The 25,657-nt window shown below is 51.4% G+C and overlaps 1 protein-coding gene across 2 annotated transcripts in view; it reads right to left on the reverse strand.

Annotated features, from left to right (window-relative positions):
- The window catches only part of CAPZB (capping actin protein of muscle Z-line subunit beta), a 136,695-nt gene that overhangs the window by 50,316 nt on the left and 60,722 nt on the right, over positions 1-25,657 (reverse strand). For both annotated transcript variants that reach the window (XM_082612551.1, XM_082612550.1), the window contains exon 2: positions 24,477-24,566. In XM_082612551.1, the coding sequence (XP_082468677.1) occupies positions 24,477-24,566 (90 nt within the window). The remainder of the gene's footprint in view (positions 1-24,476; positions 24,567-25,657) is intronic.

The following is a 25,657-nucleotide window of genomic DNA, read 5'->3' on the forward strand; positions in this document are numbered from 1 at the left end:
GAGGAGAGGAGAAGAGAGAAGCATCTGTGCGCTGGAGTCCTCAACCAGGTGGAGCAGTGCCTGTGGGCCCCTTTAAATGTGATGGCAAGCCCCGGCACACTGTTGTTCATAAAACTTCTTAAAGCCTCCCTCCCACCTCCTCCCCAGACTCCCAGGTTTAAGAAGGATGCACTTGAGGACCCATCCGTGAACGTGGGCCCAGGCGGCCTCCATAGCCTATGGGAGATGAGGGACCCCCCCAGCCCCACCCCCCTGATCAGGGTGGAGGAAACAAAGTCCTCCCCACGATTGCCCAGCAGCAGCTTTTTTTTTTTTTTTTTTTTTAGTATTTATTTATTTGGCTGTGCCGGGTCTTAGTTGCCGCGTGCAGGATCTTTAGTTGCAGCATGTGGGATCTAGTTCCCTGACCAGGGACGGAACCCGGGCCCTCTGCACTGGGAGCACTGAGTCTTAGCCAGTGGACCACCAGGGAAGTCCCAGCCCAGCTGCAGCTTTGTTACCAGGGCCTTAGTTGTCACCAGGAACACCTGGAAGCAGAGTTTCCAAGTGAACTGATGTAACACCTCTCCGAGTGTGGGTGCCCCGCACTGGGGACACCTCACCCTGTCCTGTAAACCCACTCAGAGGGTTTGCCTGAAGAAGCGGAGGGGGAGCCCAGGGGACCTTGCTCACCCTCCAGGACCCCACCCTCCCCACCGTGCAGACGGGAAAACCCAAGTGCAGGGAAGAGCCTCAAACAGGCGGCGGCAGGGCAGAACTGGACTCTGAGTTCCAGGCTCTGACCCAGCGATTCCAGAGCACAGGCCCCGCTGGGCTGGCAAGGCAGGCGGCTTCCGCTCCCACTCCCCCTTCCAGTGGGGCTCCGAGGAGAGGGGGTGGAAAAGGAAGAGAATCAGCGGTGGGGGGAACTCGGGGTCTGCACGGTCCCTGCCCGCCCACCCCGACTCCTGTGCTGTGGGCGGGGACCCGCGATACTGCCATCGCCACCACCCAGCACAGCCCGACCCCAGGGCCGCCGGCCGCCTCGTGTTTCAGATCCGGCCTCTCTTCTAATTAAGCTATCACTGGGCTCTGAGAACAGTATACTTTAAGTCCAAGTTCAGGCCGTTGTCTTCACTTGAAGACTGCGAATTATAAAATGCACGTTTAAGTAGAACGTCGTTAAATGTACACGACAAGTGTAGGAAGCAAGGTCCCAATTTCGGCAACACCATAACGTGTGCGAACCGTGCCCCTCAGATTTGGGCCACCGGCACGGGCTCCTGAGGGTCACACACTGACAGCCGGGTCTCATCACTGAGGGTCTAACACACATGGGAAGGTGCCAACATTAGGAAAGCGTTTCTGATCAACACGTTTTATTCTGCCTAGAAATCAGGTTTTCATGTGCCATTAACAACAAAGAGCTTTCTCAAGAAACAATAAGCCTCCCGCCGCTCTTTTCTTAGGCAGGTGCCCCAACCACCCCAGAGATAAATAATAAACAAAGGCAAACTTCCTGGGCTGGGTTTCAGCCATTCATACCCCAAAGCTTTGCCTTCTAGAAGCTTGCAGGCTGGAGTAAGAAGCCAAAAGCGTTTTCTAAAGAAGGGTCAGGAGGGGGCAGGACAAAGAGAAGACAAACTGAAAGGGGAAATTGAAATCACTACACGTGGGTCATCCAGGGGCACACACAAGGCTCCTGTTGTCCACATGTAACCCTACGCTTCCCGAAGGGGACGAACCAGGTGCTTGGAGCCTAATTAAATTAACTGTTCCCTGGCCAGGAGCGACCGCATCACCTGTGTCTGCGCTGAGAGAAGCTGGTGTCTTTCTAAGCCACCCGCTCCTCTTAATGAAGGGCTGGTCCCCGAGGGATAGGGCACGATACACAAGCACCTTTAAGAAGCCAGAGGCAGAAAACTCACTGGGTCTAAGTTATGTGCACCGGCTCCTGAGGGCTTCGCGCAGCCTCCAGGCCGGTTTCAGGAGCTGCTGCACACGGGGCAGCCCACTGCCTCGGCCTGGACGGCCGCGGGCGGGAAGCTCCCCGACCCGGCCTGGGCCCAGCCTCCCACCGCAGCCCCACGGCTGTCCCGCGAGCCCCTCCGCCACCCCTCAGCCGACATCCTGACAGTCTCTCCACCAGGATCACCTGCCTTTCTCCCGGTGCTACCTAGTGACCCCCAGTTATCCTTCAAGGTCCTCTTCTATGCATGCCCAAGGCTTCCGTAGCGAAGGCGATGCCCCTCATCTACAGGCTACGCCCCTGCTGCTCTATGTAAGACCGGGCCCCAGGCCGCATGGATTCGGGATGGGGTGTCTTTCCTCAGGGCAGGGATGAGATGTCTGGACGGCCCTGGGCCTAGCGTAAGGCTGGCTGGGCTTCCTAAATGCCGGTGGGACCGTAGCTGAATTGTGGAAAAGAAGGGCCACTCAGGTGGACCTCTGACCTTCTGAAGCCCACGTCTGTCTCAGTGGGAAGCGCCCCCCAATGTTCTTCAGCGCCTCTCCGAGAGCTGGACTAGGAACCAGCTGGGTGGGTGGGGGTGAGAGTGAGAGGGTGATGACCTGGGGCGGCAGCGCATCGCTGTGACCAAGGGCCTCCCAAGGCGGATGCAGACTCGAGCTCCTGCACCTTCCCTGGGGTGTGGACCACCACCTTGCGAGGACCTGTGGGGCCGGCCCTTGCCCCTCACACTCCACGCAGGCGCCTCCTGAAGCTGGGCCCATAGCCTCCCCTGTGCGAGGAAGGCATGCGTGGACAGAGTGGAGATCTCTTCCCAAACGGCCTGCGGTCCTGCTTTCTCAGGCTGTGTTAAAGCATTATTGTATTGGGTGCATTCTTACAAATCACCTCAAATCTTTCTGGGAAAAAGACCAGGGAAAAATATATTAAAACAACTCGTTTATCACATGGTCTTTTTGCAAAGACAATGTAACTTCATGGGCTGGACAGAGGGTCCATCTGTTCTTTTGTTTTGTTTTTTTTTTTGCAGTACGCGGGCCTCTCACTGTTGTGGCCTCTCCCGTTGCGGAGCACAGGCTCCGGACGTGCAGGCTGCCATGGTTCACAGGCCCAGGCGCTCCACGACATGTGGGATCTTCCTGGACCGGGGCACGAACCCGTGTCCCCTGCATCGGCAGGCGGACTCTCAACCACTGCGCCACCAGGGAAGCCCTCCATCTGTTTTATTATTACCGTTTTAGTGTTATTAGTATTATTAAAGCAATGATCCTAACAACAGCAAACTTTTTTTTAAGTGCCTGCTATGCATGAGACATTCTTCTAAGCATGGAACACACATCCTCATTTTATCATCATGGAAACCCTGTACGAAGCAGTGGTGCTACACTGTTACCCCAAGTTATGCCAAGTTCTCATAATTTACAGATGAGGACACGGAGGCACAGGGAGGTTAAGTATAATAACTTGGCTAAGGTCACACAGTTCGCAGGTGGCGGAGCCAGAATTCAAGGAAACCCATGCGATCCCACCCCAGGACTCCTCAGAGCCACGCAGTCACCGAGTCACATGCCACAGTCCTGGGCCTTTCCACCTACTGTAGTCTCTCCAAACTCTCAAGACCACAGACTTCTCAACAACCCAGACAGTGCCACAGCCCAGCAAAATCCCAGGGATGTTGCTGGTCCCTTTCAAGTGGAACCGTTCACGCCGTGTGAGCACGTGTGTCTGAGCGGGGGTGGGGGCCAGCACTGATGTGCCACGTTATGTGAGGGATACCCAGAACAAGTCGGTGGCTTTTCTTCCCCGCTTAGCACAAAGATCATCCTGGCTGGCTGGCCACAACGTTTCACACTGGATTCCTTCCCCTGGATGGATGTCTCATCAAGGTTTTGTTTTAATTTCACCGAGTCAGCCAGAGAAAATGACGACGCACGGCCAAAGAAAAATCTGCGACTCGTCCTACTGGGGAAACAGTCAGGTCCGCTCAGGAGTAACGGATGTCTCCCCTTCGCTGTCTGTGTCTTCCCGGATCAAGAGCGCCTCTGTTTCTCCACTTTGGCTCATGAGGAAGTAAAACCCAAATCCTCCAGATAAAATCTACCTAACGTACGAAGGATTAAATACAGTGTCCCCATCCTCGATGTCTAATAGGAGAGAGCGGGGCACAAGTGAAGCCCCAGCGCGCCCTGTGCTCTGGACCGGGGAAGGACTGGATGCTATGGAATCGAGGGGGGTTGCCCAGAGCTTCCCTGGAGGGGAAGAGGAACAGGGGAGGCCGGGGTCCATGTCCTGAGGAGCTAACATCCGAGCTCAGGTATAAAAACCGAAGCACGTATGTGGCAGAAGAGGTCACAGAGAAGCCGGCGGGACTGAGAGGCAGGAGTGCCCATCTGGTCAAAGGAGCGCAGCGTGGAACGCCAAACACTGACGGCCACACAACTCTGTGAAGATGCTGAAAAGTCCCTGCACGCTTTAAAAGGGTGAATTTTATAGTACGTGAATTGTATCTACATAATCACAATTTTATCTCTATTGTTTAAAAAAATTAAAAAAGGTGAATTGAGAGAAGATTCCAGGCAGAGAGCACAGGCATATTCCAGGGAACTGTAAGTTCAATGCAAATACAAAAAAATTAATTGGGGTTTCCAGCAGATAAGAATATGTTACATGACCTAAATTTTAGGCTAGTCAAAAGTGACCCCGGGCATCAGGAACCAGGGGCAGGGTTATCTTTCTCTTCACTCTTGTATCTGTCTGGCTATTGACCCTTACAACCCAGAGCTTTCTACGTGAGAATAAATTAATGCAGCACATGGTAGGCATGCATCACCAGCCTGGAAGCCAGAGGTGGGTCTTCAGTGAAGTGGGGCTAGATCACTAGATGAGACATAGCTGCCCTGGTCCTCAGTTTCCTCATCTCTAAAATGGACCAGGGACTTCCCTGGCGGTCCAGTGGTTAAGACTTAGCCTTCCAATGCACGGGGCGTGGGTTCGATCCTTGGTCGGGGGGCCTAAGATCCCACATGCCTCGGGGCCAAAAAAACAAAACACAAAACAGAAGCAATTATTGTAACGAATTCAATGAAGACTTTAAAAATGGTCCATAGCAGAATGTAAATTGATACAACCACTATGGAAAACAGTATGGAGGTTCCTTAAAAAACTAAAAATAGAACTACCATACGACCCAGCAATCCCACTACTGGGCATATACCTTGAGAAAACCATAATTCAAAAAGAGACACGTACCACAATGTTCATTGCAGCACTTTTTACAATAGCCAGGACATGGAAGCAACCTAAGTGTCCATCATCGGATGAATGGATAAAGAAGATGTGGTATATATATACAATGGAATATTACTTAGCCATAAAAAGAAACAAAATTGAGTTATTTGTAGTGAGGTGGATGGACCCAGAGTCTGTCATACAGAGTGAAATAAGTCAGAAAGAAAATCAAATACCATACGCTAACACATATATAAGGAATCAAAAAAAACAACAACAAAATGGTACTGATGAACCTAGTTGCAGGGCAGGAATAAAGAAGGAGACACAGAAAATGGACTTGAGGAAATGGGGTGGGAGGGGGAAGCTGGGACGAAGTGAGAGTAGCATCGACATATATACACTACCAAATGTAAAATAGTTGGCTGGTGGGAAGCAGCCGCATAGCACAGGGAGATCAGCTCGGTGCTTTGCGACGACCTAGAGGGTGGGATACGGAAGATGGGAGGGAGGCTCAAGAGAGAGGGGATATGGGGACATGTGTATGCATATGGCTGATTCGCTTTGTTGTACAACAGAAACTAACTCAGTACTGTTAAGCAATTATACTCCAATAAAGATCTATTTAAAAAAATGGTCCACAACAAAAAAATCTTAAAAAAAAATAAAATAAAATGGACCCAAACTGAACAAGATGGATGTCATGGTTCTCCAAGGCAGAGGAGAGGCACTTGGTGGGGCTCAAGGAGGTAAAAGAGTTAAGAGGGGAAGTCTGGGCCCAACACGATCCATTGAAGTTTGCTATAAGATTTAATTTGGGGCTTCCCTGGTGGTGCAGTGGTTAAGAACCCGCCTGCCAATGCAGGGGACACAGGTTCGAGCCCTGGACCGGGAAGATCCCACATGCCGCGGAGCAACTAAGCCTGTGCACCACAACTACTGAGCCTGCGCTCTATTGCCCACGAGCCACAACTACTGAGCCCACCTGCCACAGCTACTGAGCCCACGTGCCACAACTACTGAAGCCCGCGCGCCTAAAGCCCGTGCTCCGCAACAAGAGAAGCCACTGCAGTGAGAAGCTCATGCACTGCAACAAAGAGTAACCCCCACTCACCACAACTAGAGAAAGCCCGCACGCGGCAACGAAGACCCAACGCAGCCAAAAAAAAAAAAAAAACACTTTATTAAAAAAAGATTTAGTTTGAAAAGAGGGCTCCACTAATTTTTAAAGCGTCTGAAAACCACTAGACTAGATGACCAGTAAGGTTCATTTCAGTGTTAAGATCCTACAAAGTTTCATAGCGCAAGACTTAGTTTATTTACTTATCATCTCTACGACCATCCCGGATATGGCTGTATGAACTCATCAAAAGTCTGTGACGTTCTAAAAAAAAAAGCTTGTGACGTTCTTCCTAAAACAAAATGTCTACTGAGCAAGGTACTTGGTGAGACCTCAAACTGATGAAGCCCTGGGCCTGTCTCCAAGGTGCACACGCGTCAGTGACCCACGACGGGGGAAGAAGTAAAAAGCCTGTGACTGCATGCGCTTCTCCCCTGAATTCCAGTTCAAATTTAAAATTCTCAGGAAAGTTCTCTATCTGTAAAACCCAAATTACCACCCCCCTTCTCTCTTCCAGGAGTGCTCTCCTGCCCCCAGAGGCCCCTGCCCCAGTCCTATTCCCTAAAGGGAAGCCCAGCTTTTCCTGCTCCCCATGGCACACACCTTTATCAACTTGAGTGTCCCCTTCACTGATCTGAGGCTCCTGCCCGGTGGTCTCAACCCAGAGCCGGCAGGACCCGCAGCTGCTCCTCACTGACCCTGTCCTTGGCCGACTTCAAAGGCTGGGGAAAGCAGGCTGAGGGTGCCACGCTCTGCTCAAGGGTTTAAATCTGTCTCCCAAACTAGACGGGCTCTAAGGGCGTGACCTGGGCACTCCTCCTCCAGGCCAGTGCCTGCCAGCCTGCGCAGGGCTTCCTGACGGCCCTCAGAAAGGAAACGCTTTCTGCCTCTTCTGGTCCTGGGAAGTGTGGGGGGGGTGTCTCTCTCCAACTCACTTGTATCATATTTCTCATCAACCAGAGGGCAGGATCTAACTTAGAGAGAGACCCTTCAGACCTCTTCAAGGAAGCTCTCCGAGCATTTCACAAAACTCTGCTCTCTGAGCCCTCCAGCAACAGGATGCCATACAGTTCCTGAAAGGCAGGCACTAGACAGACCTCCTACTGGAGAATTCTGTTAGGGCAAGGCCAAGGAAGGGGTCTTTGTGCATTTCTGATGAATTGTGCCTCCGGCTCCAGCGGACCAGGACCAGGTATCTTCTTCACCTGGGGAGGCAGATCTTAGCCTCCTGCGAACACATCCCGAGCCTTACCTAGGTCAGATTCCTTCTAAAGTACTTCCCTGGCCTTGCAGCACGGCTCCCACCAAACAGAAGCACTGGAGGATGAAGCTCTTTTGTCCTCACCCACCTAGAAGTTACAACAGCATGGCCAGCAGCGGCACCCGCTGCCACCTCCCAGTGCCGTGGTGAGATGCAGACAACGAGGTTAACAGCAACACACAACCAAAGAGCATCCGCGCACGCAATTCCAAAGAGACTTACATTGCCTGTACAGAGGCAGAACAAAAGCCAAAAAGGAAAAAACTTCCCTCAAACAAGCGTGGGGGCTTTCAAGGAGACTTGCTGAGTGGCAAACATTTCGGAAAGATGGAATTTCAAACACAAACACCAAAGGGCAGAGATTTGAGGCAGAAGAAGCTATGCACGCAGCTGGGAGGCCCTTTAATTAGGGAAAGATTTGCAAAGCCTGTGGAGCATCGGCAAATCTCCCCGTGGTCTCCGGAATGGAAAGAATGTGGAAAGCAATGGGGTAATCAACAAGTTCCAATTTGCTTGACACTCTCACCCAGAAGGAAGCACGTGGTCTTGTCCCCTTGCCACCTTTCAGTGGTCCCGGTGATCCCTTAAAGCAACAGAAGAGGACCACCGGGCCGTGGGAGAAGACAGGCTGGATTTTTCTCCTTCCTAAGGGTGCTTCCCACAGACAGCACGCAGGAAAGCTCTTCTGTCAAGGAGTTTTAAGGCAAAAACATGATTCAAGGGAAAACTAGCCCCTGGGCACCACCACCCCCGCCCAGACCTAGGGACTGTATTTCTGCAGGTATTATATAGCACTCTCACAAGTATTTCCAGTGGACTTAAATATCCTGCACTTGGGCAAATGATCTGTAATAAAATGGAAAAATGATATCCCCTGCTCCATCCAAATGGAACACTTGGACTCCCAAGGGGTGGGAGGAGAAGCAATGGTTTTCCCCAAACAGCCGACACCCATGCTGATACTCTTCTTTTGGGACACGGTGACATTCAATGCAGCACCGGGCACAGGTAATTCAGTTCTACGTTGGAGGATACCCTGTGTGAGGATTCCCAGCAGTCACAAGAAGAGTTACCAAATCTTAAATTGTAAGGGTAACAAGGATCAGGGACAAGGCATAGACTCTGCGCCCCTCTCCACCACCAAAATCTAAGAGTTCAGGAAAAACGGAAAGTCACGAGCTTACTTTGGGTTCCCTCAGGGGCAGCAGCTGTTACTGACCAGAGCTGCAAAGGCGGCGCCCGGACTTGACAGAACGCCTGACTGATCGGATTCAGAAAGCCCCAGGTCTCTGTGAGATCAGACAAGATAAAGGCCGGTGGCACTGGCAGCTCCATAAAGCACTTGGCCAGCAAGCTCACTGCTTCCCAGGAGAGGGCTGATGTGGGCTTTTCCAGAGGCAGACAGGCACGTGAAGTAACCTAAGAAAAAGGCCCACTTCCCAGCCCTAATCTTGAAGTTACACGTAGTCAGTTGATCTCCGTCCCTTCCCTCATCCACCTAGAAAGTCTGAGCAGCAACCAACAGCTGATCCTCAGCAAAACTGGAGTGTGCGCCCATCACCTGCTTTTTGGCAAGGGATCCACAAGGCCTGAGCCAGTGCCCAGGGCTCATCGGGCATCGGTTCACGGGCTGTGATCGGGACGGAAACACACTGCCCCTGCTCAGTCTCAGCCTGGCTGGTTCCCTTCCCAGCGCCCTGTTAGGCTGTCTCAGGCTCCACCTACGCCGAGGAGCCTTCCCTGAAACCCACCCACCAAGGGTGGGCGTGGTGCCCTTCGGTGGTGCTTCCACAGAACTCTGTGCTCCTCTCATGGGAATCCTTGCAGTGGATCCACCTGGGTACCTGCTCCCCCTCCCGCCCCAAGACCGCGCACGCTCTGAAGACAAACCTCACTGCACTTATTGCTTTGACCCCAGGGCTTCGGCTCAGGCCCTAGCACTCAGCAGGGGCTCCAACAAGCCTTCCCTGAGTGTCCATCACATGCCACACACTGGGGATACAGAGGTGAACAGAGCAGACAGGAGATCCCTGCCCTCAGAGAGCTGAGTGGGCAGCGGCAGATTCCTATAATTAAGCCATTCCCGCCGAGAGTAAAGGTGAGCGCCGTGGCCGGGTGATGAGGTGGGAGGGGGTGGGGAGTGGGGCCCAAGCGGCAGGCCGCCAGACAAGCAGGGTGGGTGTGAGATGTGTTCCCAGTAAAGGGGACGGCACGGACAGAGACCCAACAAGACAGGCCACGGGGCCTCTGGGAGACACCAGAGCAGGTCAGTATGGCTGGAGCAGAGGGGCCGTGGGGAAGGCAGGAGGGGCGGACGGGGCCCGATCAAGAGCTCTCAAACCCAGACCGCTGTCTGGGCTCGGCCCTGATGGCACTGTGGAGCCGTGAAGGGCCGCGGAGGGTCGTGACCGGCACCACGTGTGGAATGGCTACTCTGGCTGCAGAAAGCGAGCTGGGGCAGGTGCGGGGCTACAGGCATGGAGGGCCGGAGGCTGGCAGGGGCAGCCAGTGATCTAGGGTGGGGTAGCAGCGAGAGTGAGCACCGGACTGCTCTAACACGAGGGTAAACACACCTTCAGCCGACAGGCCGGATGGGCGAGGGCAGCGCTCTTTCCAAGTGACCACTTCGGGCCGTCTGAGCCGCACCCAACGCCGCTGGGGCCGGCCTCTCTCCTGGACCCCCCGCCGTCACACGCCTGCTTACTAAGGCCTTCACTGTGGAGACCCACGAGGTAAAGTACTAGAGGTCCTGGCGTCAAGACTGAGGAGGCCTGAGCCCGCCTCGCTGCCCACTTCCCGGCGGGGAGCCAGCAGCATCGCCTAGAGCCTGATGGGGAAGCACCCACCCACCGGCCGGGCCCCGTGGGAGAAGCAGACCGCTCCGACAGGGGCACACTCCTCCTTAGAAGGACAGCTGAGCTCTAACGGGCGAGGCCAAGAACTCAAGCTGCTCTGCCACTGAACTCCTCCTCCACTCACTACCTGCTGTCATCAAGGCCACAAGGAGAGCTGGCCAGCATCTTCTTTTTCATTGTCACAGCACTTAGCACTGACACTGAGCGCTCACTTGCAACCCGACACCGCCCCAAGCCCCTGGGCCATACTACTCAGTCCTCACAGCTGCCCTCTTTGAGAATGAGGTAAAGTCATCATTCGCTTCCTTGTGTGAACGAGGAAACTGAGGCACAGAGAACTGAAGTCACCTACTCAAGGTCACCTGGATAATTCAGGGCACACCCAGAGGCCGCTAACTCAGACTCCCGTGGTCTTAAAGACTCAAGATGGTTTACCACCTTTCCGAGTACTGCCACCTGCCAGGGCCACCAGCCCTGGGCACACGGGGCTGAGGTCTCCTGCCTTATGTCTCAGCTTCACAGCATCTTTGTCTCCCTGCATCTCTCCGCCTCAGATGACGCAGCATAGGAAGCATAATATGCCCCCCTCCCCTCGCAGAGTTCGGGGATGGGCGGGTTTACTGGACGGTTAACTAATATTTATGTAGCATCGAAGACATGGCCAGGCGCTGCGCAGGGTCTGGAGATACAGACGTGCATGGTTACATCCCACAGGTGCTCCCAATCCAGAGGGCCCTTGGGTGCTAATAATACAAAATTACAGCACACCATCAACAGGAAGCGCTCTAAGCCAACCCCTGCTGCGTAACACAACTTGGAGATGTGGCTTTCCTAACACACAGTGCTGAGAAACAGGAAGCTCAGTGAAACCGGGAGGAAAATGCTGGGGAGGCAGGAGTAGGTGAGAAACTTACATCGCCTGGTGCACATCCCGACTCCCAACTGCTTTCGACACACAGTCAGAAAGAGAGGAAGGGCTTCCCTGGTGGCGCAGTGGTTGAGAGTCTGCCTGCCGATGCAGGGGACACGGGTTCGTGCCCCGGTCCGGGAAAATCCCACATGCCGCGGAGGCTGGGCCCGTGAGCCATGGCCGCTGAGCCTGCATGTCCGGAGCCTGTGCTCCGCAACAGGAGAGGCCACAACAGTGAGAGGCCCGCGTACCGCAAAAAGAAAAAAAAAAAAGAGAGGAAAACCCACTCGTGTGAAGGATAATCGTTTCCAGCCTGGGGCAAATCTCCTAAAGGGTTCTGTTCTGAACCCAGAGTGTTATTTTAGCTTCCAGTCAACAGTAATTAAGTGTGCCTGTACATTCCAGAAAGAGGGGACAGGGAGATTAACGATAATTAAATCTCTTCTGTTATTTGGCTTCGAATCTCTCCTCTGAGTAGCCTTGCTGTCAAATACTTGTTCCAAAGCCTCCATCTGACATAACTCCTACCACCACCATCTCTAACATCAACTCTGCTCTTAGCTTGAAGGTTTCAATTACATAGAAGGTAACAGGCCCCCTAGGACCCGAAAGCCCAGAGTGTCACAAGTGCCATTCATACCTCTTCTCCTGCTCACCAAACATCCAGAGTTTGGTCGGTAATCATGTGCAAAGGGGGGCCACAGGCTGGACAGCCCCTTCGTGAGGCCTCTCATAGGCAAGTTCTGTGCATGTTGTGATTGACAGGGTCTCTAATGAACCTTAATTGTGAGTGAGACGGGCCCAGGAAGGCAGCAACAGATGTGGCAAAGGGGCAACCGTGAACCGTCCGACTAATGAATAAAAAGTGTCCGGCCTGATGAGGGCCACTGACCCAAAAATGGAGGAGGGCGGAATCTTCCCTCACCCCTGCACCCTTTCTGAAGCTCTTACTCCTTTATGTGAGCAATGGGAAGCCTCTCCCACCTCCAATCCCCCAACAACAACAAAAAAAACAGGGACGGCGGTGTCGCTGGGTGGTGGCAGCCGCTGCCTGGAGGTGGGGGCCATGTGAGCATTACCATGGAAGCTTCCGTCTCCGTCAGGATCTCGGCTTAAACCACAGATGCCCGAACAGGACGCCCTTTCAACGTGGGAAGGGGAAAGCTACACTCTATTGAAGACTGAACAGCGTCTTGCCGGTGCTAATTACTGTGACAATATCTGCATTCAGAGCCAGCCGTCCACTGGTGACCTGCAGTGACAAGGAGAAAGCTGTTCCTGGGGGAGCTGTGGGCAGAGCCAGCAGGCAGGAGAAGGGCAGGATTCTGACTGGATGGGCCTGGGGACCCTGACGCTGCTACTTACTAATCAGCTGTGAGGCTCTGACCAACTCATTAAGTTTCTCAGTTTCTTCATCTGTAAAATGGGGCTATAGAAGACTAACCTTGTGGTAAATGTATAAAGCGTCTAGAACAGTCTCTGGCATCTGATGGTTATCAATTAAAGCCAGGAGACCAGCACGGTTTTTATTCATTTGCACACTGACCACACTGCACTCATGCAAATCTGATGTGACCTCAGAACCCCGTGCAGACCCTCTAAGCCAGGTACTATGCTAAAGCTTCACATACACGATCTCTAGTTCTCGAGGTCAGGGTCGTCAGGCCCACCTCCTAGACGGGGAAGTCAAGGCTCTGAGGACACACAGCTAAGACGTGATGAAGATGAGAGCAGAGTTTGGCTGGGGCTTCAGACTGCAAGGCATTCAACTGAATCACATCCCACTACTCCTTAGCAGACATGTTGGCCATCCGGTCTCAGACTAAGAGTTGCCCTAAAAACACCTAACCAAGAATTTTACAGAAGCTCAATCTCCAAGTATACGAAAATAGGCTGCTTTAACCTGGCAAATGGCGGGGTAACGGGGGTGGGGGGGACAGGGAGAAGGGAACCATTAAATAACCAATCTGTTTCGAAGGAGAGTGCAAAATAAACGGGCACCCTGCTTCCAGCCCACCCCCCAAACTGCCACTCCTTGGCTGGTGGCACGTGCACCGGGGGTACCAACAGGCAAGGGCAGGTGAGATGCTAAAATAGCTTCCCCACCACGAGCAGCCAGACTCAGGAGAGGCTCAAGAGGGGACAGAAACCATGCAATAGAGGACCACTGCCGCTTGACTGTGAAAGGCCCTCAGGTGTGGACTTGGGGTTTCTCCAGCTGGAGAAAAGGGGTGCCTGGGGGTTACACTGGCAGCAGGGAGGAGGAGGATAAAAACTAGAGACGGGGGTTCAAGCCAGGGACAAGAAATGAGCAATCTTGATAAGGCGCAAGTGTAAAGTGAATGCAAGTGAAGGCATGAGAAAGCACGACACTGGATAATAGACAAAGGGATCTGGGGACTCAGAGCTCGCGGCGGGCCTGCACTGGACGATATACAGGGGGGTACCTGGGTGGCACCCCTGGATGGCTGGAGTGAAGGTCATGAGGTCAAATGACAATGCCAGCTGGCTTGTCCTTGGACATTGAGATCAACTTTAAAACCCCTCTCCACCTCGTAAGACCATCCAAGTACCTGGAGCAGTGAGAAGAGTGGCCACCCAAGCAATGAGCAAGGGGAGTGGAAGAGACCCACAACCCGCCAGAGCAGACCAAGAAGTGTGCTCTCAGATTACCCCCGCCTCTGTGGAATGACGGGCCTTATTACTAGTCACGAAGCCCATCAGCCACAGTCTGACTCTGGCCCCTTCCACTGGCTCTGGGGTGGCGGGCAACGGCGTTTCCCAGCTTTCCGTGCAGGGATCCCAACTTGAGAACTCAGGAAAGGTGGCGGGTGAGGGAGCGTTGGGTGTTCAAGCCCATCTAAAATGGAGGGCCTGGTCACCACCTCCCTTCCGGGTGAAACCAATGAAGTCCTTACAATCGTGCGCTGGGTCATAACACCCCACCCCCACGCAAGACAAAGCCGGGGCTGTGTCCACCTGTGAAAACAGCCAGGAAGGCTGCTTGGAATGTCAGGGCACAGCCCCTAGGCAGGCAGAACCCGGGGGTTAGCAAAACGGTCCTAGGAGGCCAGTGAAGGTAGTAAAAGCATCAGTGAGCATTTTTTTTAAGCACCTGTCTTTCCTGAACACGTTAGCACTTCATACACACTCCCAAGCCCTCACAACTGCCCCGGGAACGCAGGTTTCTTATGCCAATCTTGTGTGCTGGAGGCAACTCTGGGAGGTGCGGTGACCTGCCTCTCAAAGCTGGAAGGCGGCCGAGGAGGGATTCAAGCCGGGTCCGCCTCGCTCTGCCTGACCGGAGGGGCGGGGAGGGGGGTGCCAGGGGCCCCACCTGCTCGCCTTTCTCCCCAGAGTTACCCTTCGAGGCAGGTTATGTTCTCACAGACCCGAGAGAAATCGATGCCTCTTCTGCCAGCAAAAGGGGACAGTGAAAGTAGTGACATCGACACAAGGGTATCCATGGTGATGTTCTTTTAGGGCTGGGCAACAGAACTCAGATTCTCTGGGCCTGAGACCATCTGGCCCTCACTTCACAGAGGAGGAGCCGGAGACCCAGAGAGACCTGCTGGTCACAGAGCAAGCTGGTGGCACCCAAAGCCACAACCCAGGCCTCCTGGCTTCCAATAAGACTTGCTTAATGTACACAGCGCTTTCTCTCTCCTATTGAAGGAATTAGTTCTCTATTTGAAAAAAGCAACAAGAAAAGCTGTTTCTTTCCATGACACTTTACCAAACAGTTATGAAAATTTAAACATCACACTTAGGACCATTGCTCAAAGGATCTAGAATCCAGGTCATCTGACGTGTAGGTTAGGAACCTTTCCAGGAAACCAGTGATTTCCAAAGTGGATTGCATGAAAGTGAGTTAGAGAAATGCTGAGTTAAAGGAAAATGGGTTCTTTTCTCCCTTTTCCTTTGCTAACTGCAGGACTTCTCAGAACCTTTAACGTGACAATCTGGAGGAGAAGCTCCCAGAAGGTAATTAGAATGCGCCATGTTTCCTCAATTGTTCGCTGTCTTTGTTCCTCAAAGGCTCAACACCAAGGTGAGCTGACCAATTTCATGAAAGTCGGGAAGAGTGTAAGTTGCACCAGGAGGAAATAAAATCCATCCACTGAGCAGAAACAGGGGTCAGCAGTGAAGGAGACTCTCCCAGCCAGCCTATCTTGTTTCGTTTGCGGATTAGGCCTTTGCACGGCCTCCCCTGTACATCTTGCTGTCCCACACAGTATTCCTACTTTTCTCATTAGAGGAGGCAACGGTGCACAGCGGCTGAGGGCCCTGGGCTGCTTGGGTTCACAGCTTGGCTCCTTCACCACTACCTGGTGACCTTGGACAAGCTTCCGAAAGACCCTGCTGTTGCTTCCGCCTAGTAGGGACGGACGACAGCAACAACCTCAGAAGGTGTTTTCTCAAGATTTAAGGAGATACAGTCTTTGCCAGAAGCTACAACTATTTTTCAGAGTTTGTTCTTTGCCTTTTAAGTTTTTTTGGATTAAACTTTTAAGTTAAATTTGCATATTTCAAAGCCATCACGTTGGCATTAGCTTCTATGCCTTATAAAGGCCTCCCCCCCACCTCAACATCAAACGTCATTGACGTTTTCCCTCTGATTCTTTCATGTTCGTTTAATATTAGTTCCTTAATCCATCAGGAGTATGAGTACCTGCTGTGCAATAGATATTCAGCTTGTTTTCCTTCAAAACTGTTAGCTGTTCCAGCAATTTTACTGAAGAATCAATTCTTTTCTCGCAGTGAACTGTGACTATCACCTGTAACACACCCTAAGTTCTTCCATCCTGGGGCCTGTTTCTGAGCTCTCGGACCGCATCCGCTCTGCCCTTACTTCCGACCTGTGCAGGCTCTTCACGCACGGCCGACCTGCCTTGTGGGAAGACTATTCCTAGGTGGCATGTTGTTCTGCTGTTACGAGTGGGATTTTGCCCTCCCATCCCCTGGCACCTTATATATTCTAACTGGTTTATGCTGGTGTGTATGCTGACTTTGGTACATTCGATTTAAAAGCAGTCACTTTCCGGACCCATCCCTTTAGATCCTGCAGTGCAAGAACTTGCTTTTCCTAAACTTTTTAGACTGGCTTAATTAACTGAGAGAAGAGACTGGGACATACTACTTGGGTTTGGGCAACATGCTTTTGTAAGGAGCATGCCACCCCCCAACGCACACAGTGCACACCGTGTGTGTGTGTGTGTGTGTTTTGGGGGGTGGAGGTAGCCACCTTGGCACAACTGCTCCAACAGCCAGGCCATGCAGAATCGGGCAGCAGTTTCTTTGCTCATCAAACTCTGAAAGGGCTTCATACCAGGAGAGATAGAAGAGAGATTCTACGTGTCTTTTTTCCTGAGGTACCTAACAAGTTCCACGGTGCCCACCCTACCCCCATCACAAATGTCTTTTAGAGTTTCACCTTAGAAGACAGTCTGGCCCTAGCAGGACCTATAAGAAATGACATACTGTAATGTTTTCTTTTTTTTCTTTTTTTTTCTTTTTTTGCGGTACGCGGGCCTCTCACTGTTGTGGCCTCTCCCGTTGTGGAGCACAGGCTCCGGACGTGCAGGCTCAGCGGCCATGGCTCACGGGCCCAGCCGCTGCGTGGCATGTGGGATATTCCCGGACTGGGGCACTAACCCGTGTCCCCTGCATCGGCAGGCGGACTCTCAACCACTGAGCCACCAGGGAAGCCCTGTTTTCATTTTTAAAGACAGCAATTCAACAGACAAGACTCTCCTCTCGGTCACGGATCAGTTATGGGACTCATGGGGTGCTGGGGCATTCTCAGTTTCATCTATAAAAGGGGAACCCCCCCCGCCACTCGCTTCACAGAGCAGCCGTGGAGATTAAACAAGGTAATGGATGAAATGTATTAGTAATGAGGCCCATAGATATCAGTGCTTCTGACATCTGATGGATCTCTATGAAAGCAATTTATTTTCCTATGTCATCCATTGAAAAATATTTTATGAAGAATGAAAAGAGGGGAGAAGCAAATTCTAAATCTGAGACCCAACAATAAATAATTTTTATTTTGAACTCTATAATATCCTATGAAAAATAACAAAAGCATACTACTGGGTGGCTGACATTAAACGGGATGGGAGACAACTAACTTTCAAATCACCTAGCTCTGGAGCATTTCAAGCCCGCAGCCATAGTGGGTAATCTGCCTCGACTGTTCTGGAACGCTCAGGACAGTCTCCGGGGGCAAAGCGGCCCCTGCTCCGCGAGGAACACACACACAAAAGAAAGCAAATGACCCTGTACTCTTCTCCTTTATTCATTCGGTTTCAAGTTTTAACAGGTCTGGACTGCATGTTCAGGAGGCAATTCACGTCCTCCTTAACTGGATCAAATGAGGGTCTATTATTCTGCATATAACAGAACTCATCAGAATTTCAAATAACTTCCGGCCGTATCTATGGGGGATCGGGTGAGGGCCCCCCAGGAAGCCCCATTTCCTCTTTCTAAGCAAATCACGACATTTAGTCCTAGTTTAGAAGGGCTGCCTAGCTCCACCTCGACATAAATCACCATCAGGTGGCAGAGTCCTCACCTTAGCAACAGGCTGGGGTCGTGAAAGGCCAGCTCCCTCCGCAGAGACCCCCTGGGTGGGGAACAGAGGGCCGGTCCAGTACCCTGAGTCCAGGGTCCGCTTTCTCCCTCGGCCTTCCTTTAGTCACTACAGCTGCAGTCCATTCAAAGGGCAAAACGTTTGCATGAAAAGGCTCACCACAACTTTCCAAGGAATGGAGTTCATTAAAATACTGCTGGGGGCCCTTGGCTGGAATGCTTTTTTGCCCTGTAAAACCGAAACCGCAGCACAGTCGCCTGTAGGAAAGCTCGGAACGAGCTCAGAAACATCAGCACGACAGGCTGTTTTCAGGGGTCCCTGCATAATTACCGACTATTCCATCCATTCCCCTGCGCCTGCTCCAGAGACAACATCTGGCCTGGGGGAGAAAACTTCCCTGTAGACCCCACACCACAGATGCAAGAGTGGAAGCCAAGTGCTCCCACCTCCAACAGAAACCCACAGGGAACTTGCCCAGGTACTCGCCTGGGCCTGGCGGGCCTACAGAGCTCTGGCCCCAGGGTCGGGAGCCCCTCTCCCCTCGGCTCCCAGGGGCCGACAGCAGGGGAATGAAACACTGTGGGCAGGCCCGATCACAAAGCCCGGCTGAGCATCTCCAACAAGGTCCCAGAGCACCAGGGCATGGGGATGGAGTGCCCTACTTCCTGGAGCGCCAACTGGACTCAAGGCTTCGGTGAAGAAAGCATTCTTTTTATGTTAAAATGTCTTGCATGTGGGCATGTTATGAACTGGAATGCAATTCTTTTTTAAAAAGACAAAACATAAAATTCTCTGCTAGAGGCAGCCACTTTTGGCTTTGCCCTCAAAACCCCAAAGATAAGTGTTTGCTCTTGTCAGGAATACTTTGTCAGGAATGCTTTGGGAAAAGAATCTGAGAAACAGTACGAGGCCAGGCGGAAGGTGGCCAGCAAGGAGGCAGAAGGGAGGGCGAAACTCACCGGAGAGCCGAGACTACTTCTACGCAGAAATGAAGACAAATAATCGTGCCTGCTGTGATCTGTGAGGGAGATACAGCGTGCAAAGCTGGCGTGGCCAAGCCTTCCGCCTTCCAGAAAATCTTGCCTGAATTCCCCACTAAACGTCAGCTCTGCAGAGCCAGGCCTTTCATCTCGTACCCCCGGCACCCAGAATGGTGTCTGGCACAGGGAGATGTTAAATGCTTGTAGGAAGAATAACTCAGTTCTGCAACTCTTGACAGCTGTCCTCAGAGCTGATTAGCTGGTCCAGACCCAAGGGCCGAGAGGATCCGGCCAAGGTCATTTTTATCACGGATCAAGCTCTAGGATCCCTGCATTTTTTTTTCCCTGTGGAAGAGAAGATGAGGAAGAAAGGCTGCACTTCTTCCTGGGTCAAGCACCGGGTTGGATTCATAGGAGGTGCTCAGTAAATGTTGACTGAATCCACTCACTTTTCGCCTGTTTAGTCTAAGATCTCTTCAGAAAGAAGACATTTTAAATGCTGTCTTTGAAACAAAGGAGGAAAACATGCTGGTACGAGACTAATTTAAACAGTGATGGTAACTGGGAAGCCAGGCAAGAAGACAACACGGGCCTGGTCCCTCTTGACCACAGATGAACCAGATCCCGTCTGGCCTTAAGGTCCCCGGGCCCGGCACATCTTCATCCTCTGGGGACAGAGCTGAGTTTGAGTTGTGAGTTTTACCCCACACAGCTCTCACTGGGAATATCAGTTCCCGATTTCCTAGGTTCAGCTATTAGAGACTGGAAACTAACAATGCTTAGCAGAGATGAGACAGATAATCAATGATATTAATGACTGTTAAATAATAACAGCCTCAATTTCAGTCACAAAGGTGTGTGAGCCTGGCTCCATGGGCTGCTTCCCGCACGGAGAGTGGGTCTTGGCAGCACCAGCTGGAGGTCTCCACTCACTGGTTCAGGATCCCCCACGTCTAGGTGTGCCCCGTGCACGCCAGCCTTCTAGTCTGTCAGTGGTCATCTCCCTGCGGACCTTGCTCTACCTACAGGTGAACAGTTTCTGTGAGCTGTTCAAAGTACAGGCACTGCTGAGGCTGGCCCTTTCTATTTCTGGAGGGCAATTCTGGTTGCTAAAAAGAACTATGCTGAAATGAAAACCGATCAAGTTCTCAACTCCCTGGTCAGAGCATCAGGATGGCTCTTCCACCTCTAACCCACAGGCCTGACGGGATGGCCTGGGTGCATTCACTCTCGTTGGGAGAGGAGATCCAAGAGCTGGATCTTCGGGTGGCTATAAGCAAAGTAGAGAGAAGGAATTAAAAAATGAAGTGACCAACGTTTGCAAGCAAAGACTTTTCCACTTGGTTAAACAGATTTAGGTCTATTTTTGGTTTGCTCTCAAAAAGGCAAAGGACGGCGGCCTGCTGGGTGCCAATTTGCAGAAACAAACTCCTTCCTCAGCTCAGGGCTCAAAATACACCCCAGCGGAGAAGTTCTGGCTCTTGCTGCCAGCGTGCGGAGTAAAGCCATAGAAGGTCAAAGTTTAGGAAGCCGAGGGAGCATCTTAACGTCATATGATTCTGGGCCCACATGGACCTGTGGGTATTTCTGAAACAGCTTAACAACGGGTTTCGGCTGGCTTCACTCTAGCACAATGGGATTAATATGTAATAAAATGATGTTTTGGCCATCTGCAAAGGAAGGTCATTTCCCACCAATCAGAGCACGCATCATAATCCCAAGCAGCAAAAGCTCTGACAGTGGAAAGAAGAGAAAAGAAAACCGATCTGGCATGATAAATCGGGCTGCCTCGGCCTGGCTGCCAAGCATACGCCACATTTCTCTTTAATACTCCCCTGTAATTGGACCACTGGTGGACCGGATAAGTTCCCCACATTTTCTCTGGCGCCGACATCCAAGCGAGGCCGTTCCCTTCATGGGGTTTGCTGGCAAATCTGGACATTCTCGTCAGTCTTACTTGCGGCAGGTGAGCACGGGAGGAGTGACTGCAGTGCTGTGCACCGGGCCAGCGCGTTAGCTGCTCTGAAAACGTCTGACTGATCCCAGATTACACGGAACAAAGGCTCGGATGCACTGCTTCTAGGAGACCCGTGACAGGGCGAGTTTTCTAAAATTACAGCTTTGGGAAGGAACTAAAACTACAAGTGAACTTCAGAGCCACAGCAGTACACTCAGCATGAACTGACTCTTGCAGGAATGAAAGAATTTTGCAAATCCAGTTAAAAAGAAACAACAACAAAAAACGGAACAAAACGAAAATCAGTCATTCCCAGGGAAAATGGAAGAAAAATAGCAGTGATGAAAGAAAAACATTCAAAGGAGTAATTTCCAGGACTACAAAACCAACCCAAATGCTCCTTATGCATTACAGTGCATAGCAGGGGCCTCAAATGGCTTTTGAAGCATATCAATATAGTTTTAACGAGGCCATGCCCTACCGGACCCTAATTCAGTGCAAAGTCAGGCTCTACTTCCATTTCGACACTCATCATACCTCAAATTAAAAAATTAAGGAGAATACCAACTCCCCAGCCCATCCTGGATGATGGGAATCCATCATGGCCTCTTGCTCAGCCTTTGGAGGTAGATGGGGCCCAAGACGGGTCCCGCACAACCTGGCGAGGGGAAGTCGGTGCCTCCCAGGCCCTCCAGGAAGCAACGGACCAGAGCAAACTGCGCAGTCTGAGTGGCCCAGCTCAAAGCAGGGAACGTCTTTCAAGTCTCTGGTTTTCTTTTAATTATGCGAACTTTAAATGATTTTCCATAATACATCTATGTTTAAAATGTTTCAGATTAGAAATGAATTAAATTATTTAACATTTTCCCCCCAAACAGGAAAGACAGACAGATGAGGGAGACACACCATATTTAACCTGTTGCTCTGAGTGTAAGTGATTCGACCTAAAGGTACCCAGCAGTTATCCCGGCAGGAGGATTCCCGGTGCTGCTTGGTTGGCCAGAGTACCACCCTGCTTCTTCCTCAGAGTCTACATCATCCACTAAAGGTGCAGTGGTCTTACGTGCATTAGAGGGGTACTGTGAAAGCTAGATGAAATGATAAATAACACAAGCAGCGGCATCCAGCTCAGTCCAGGGAACATAGTAGGTGTTCAACAAACGGTAGCTGTCGACCCCACCACCTACATCTGCCTCCATCCCCCTCTCCGGTCACGTTCTACAGATGACAACGTTACAAGCGGGAAAACAGCGCACTCTGACAGTCATCTCTGGGATGTCACATACTACACGTCGCACATCAGGGACAGATACAGTGTGGTACGTCAACCTGGGTCTAAGTGTCCTCCTGCAAACTAAACCCTTAGGATGATTCTCTCACCCAGTATTATCTGGCCAAGGTGAAGGATGGCTCTTGACACGGCTCTTTCATTCACCATCAAGGCTGTAATTTCCCTGCTAAGCCCAAGTAAAATTGGTATAGACAGCAACTGGTATACCAGCTGACCAGGTTTCCACACAAGTAGCTACACACACATCTCTGCAACAGTGACGAGCGAGTCACAGAGAAGCGACACAGCTACAGGAAAACACTTCAGTTGCCATAAGAACAAAATAGCCTGTGAAACACCAAGAAGATTCTACTGAGAAAAATTTGCTCATCTCTTAACTTCTATTCTTGGTCTATTTCTAAAATACAGTAATAACTAAATTGGCAAACTAAATTTAAACGCAGCTGGGCACACTGTCATGCTCAGTGGAAACGCAGCATCAGCCTCTGCAGCTGACCAGGTTAGGGACCTGAGCCTACCCACGGCTTCTGCCCACCCACTTCCGCATTTGCTCAACCAAAACTCTCCAACCAAGAAAAACAAGCCACAGCGCGCTTCCCAGGCTGCGTCTTGCGGTGCTACCTGACAGGATTGCTGAGAGTTAAATGAGGCCACGCGAGGAAAACGCTTAGCACAACACGCCGTGTCCAAAGTGCAGGATGTGGGCTGACGGCAGCAATTCCACATCAAATCCAAGCCCTCCTGCCGACTTCCAAGGATACCTCCTACCCATCCAACTTTATACTCCATCATTTCCCAACAGAGACCGTTTCCCTGACTCACATTTCACACGACCATCCAATGTTTGAGCCAATGTTTAAAAATTAGGATCTTTCACATAAAGCTCCAAATGTACGTACGGCACCCCCAGAAAAATGTGAGAACAAGCCACAGAGAATCAGACCCCACAGGGCAAGAAGTGACAGGAGCAAAGCGCCTGCCAGCCAGACCTCTTCTTTACATCAAGGCCACTTCAGCCATCTACGTCGCCCCCCCACCCCCCGCCCCGGGGCTCTGGGTGTGGCATTCTCCCCCCTCCCCCCACCATTCTGAGCATATGGTGGGTTCGGGTTCGTTCGCATCACAGTTTAGCATTCTGTTCTTTAACAGTCATCTAAAGCGGCTGGGCAGGTAGCTTCGGTGCTTCCATCACAAGCACCTGTAGCTGGCTTTCTCATCAGGGCTATTTACCTTGAGAAACCTCCTCTGCCTCATTTCCTGAATTATTACGTGGAAAAGCAAGCAAGTTCACAACTCCATCCACAGGCTCGACTCTGTTCACAGAGCTGCCTCTCACTGGGAGTCTGTGTCTCTATAAATACACAAACAGCTGCACGACGGACCTTGCACACTGCTGCGGAGAGTCGTACCTGGGAATGACGTGAGTCTCCTGAAGTAACGTTTTCCCCTAGTAAAACTGTTCTGAATGCATACAACGGAACTAAAGGTATCACTATAGCATAGGAACAAGTTTTCAAGCTACTATTTTAAAAGACATCTAGTTGATGAGCAATGGTTGGCAATTGATAATTACATCCACGAAGATGGGGGACACAGTGAAAACAACAGAGGACGACCTGGGAGGGCTCAGGTTCCGACCCGGAGCCAGAACTCACGGGCCAAATGATCTACTAACTCGGCTGGCTCCTGGGGCCTGAGTTTATTTTACTTCTTTTCATCATTTACCAGAGCCTTATAGGTGTTTTTGAATACTCTGAACATTTTCAAATAACATTATGGTGCCAGTTCATCTCTGGCATCATTTTGAGACCAATCATTCCATATATGTGCATGAATAAACAAACAAATATTTTAAAAAGTAGATGTGATGAGCTCTTTAAAAGCCCATTTTTGTGTTTCATGCCATTTCAAGATAGAAGTGAAGCCACCAAAGCATTTGAGAGGCTAGATTTTTGTACTGCTTTGGCTGGAGAAACTTCCACAGTGGCAAAGAGACTAGTAAAGCCTGGAACCAGGCACTGCTGAACACCTGCTGGATTTGTGTGGCCTCTTCTTCCCTAGGCCTAAAGGTAAGCTTCTAGAAGTGAAAAGAAGGCAGCTGGGGGAAAGGGACAGGTAGTATCAACCTTGATTTACAAAGGTGGCACCGAAAGAATGACCAGCATAGGAAACCCATCTGCTCTCTGGAATAATCTCATAACCCAGTGGTGGTGTCTAGTTGAAGACAGAGGAGGTTTCTTGTGCGATCTGAATTGTGTGTGGAAAAGGGTACACAGAAGCAATCCAGTACGAGCCCCAGCCCCAAATAAAACCACACGAACAGGCACATACCAGGTCTATCAGGTCGCTGAGGTTTTTCTCGATTTGCTGTGGAGGCAGGCGCCTCATCAGGTCCAAGGCACAGTCCAGCTGCTGATCACTCTGTCAAAGGAGAAACAGGAGTGTCTGAGTCATTTTGCCAGCAGAAACACCAAAAACCCCCCTTTCAAAAGCATTCTGGCAGCTGCAGCTTGCCCAGGTACCCCGAGACCAAAGAGGTCTGTAGTGGGCCCTGACACAGCCCTTGGGGGGGAGACTAGCCAGTCCCCCCCGGATGGCAGTGTCTGTCTCAAGTGGAGGCATCCAAAAAACAGTCAAGCATGTGGAAGTGGGCTGGAGAGTTTGGAAAGCTGCCTTGCTCAGGCCACGTCTCAAAGCCTCATCAACTTCCTTCAGCAGCTCTCCAGACCAGCAGACGTATTAACTCCCAATGGGTCCTGCAGTGATCAGGCTCGAGCAGCAGGTTAGGCACTGTTCTTTGCTGTAACCTGGACATGAACGTCAGGAAATGTCACCTGGCCAGGTTCCTTGATGAGCTCCAAGCCAGGGACAAAGCCGGGCAAAGAACAAGCGGCAAGATGCGCACAAACGTTTAAGTGCTTCAGTCATTCTGCTGAGGCTGGGCCCATCTTCCCGGGTGCCAGGCCCGGGCAAAACAGACCAAGACCCGAAACACCTACAGTCGAGAGCTCGCCCTCGCTGGCAAAGTGAACAAGTGCGTAAATCGGGGTCAGTGCTGCCTCAGGGGCCCGGGAGGAAAAAGACTGCTCTCGTTCTCACAATAATCTCTTCATTTAATATTCATGCTGCAGATATTTACTGAGAGCCCCCACGTGCCAGTCGCCATAAACATGCAATAAGTAATGGAGAGAGGAAGGAAGGAACTGAGTGGGGGTGAGACCGGTAGAGAGTCTGGTAGGGTGCAAAGTACTGATTCAGAGTACAGTGGGCTGTAACACAGAAGGAAGGCCAGAGGCTCGAGAGGAGCAACCAGAAATAAGGTGGGAAAGGTGGGCCCGGAAAAATGATGGAGACCACTGCATGCAACGCTAAGAAGTGCAAGTAAGGTATGTGGAGCCCCCAACACTACTAACCAGAGGCACTATCTGATTTGTATCCTGAATCTGCTCTGCTCAGACCAATCTCAGGATTTTTGAAAGCCCTAAATCAACACTCTTAAGAACCTTTATAAA

The sequence above is a fragment of the Mesoplodon mirus genome (assembly GCF_964341445.2).
Source record: "Mesoplodon mirus genome assembly, chromosome: 3".
NCBI classification, from domain to species: Eukaryota; Metazoa; Chordata; class Mammalia; order Artiodactyla; family Ziphiidae; genus Mesoplodon; species Mesoplodon mirus.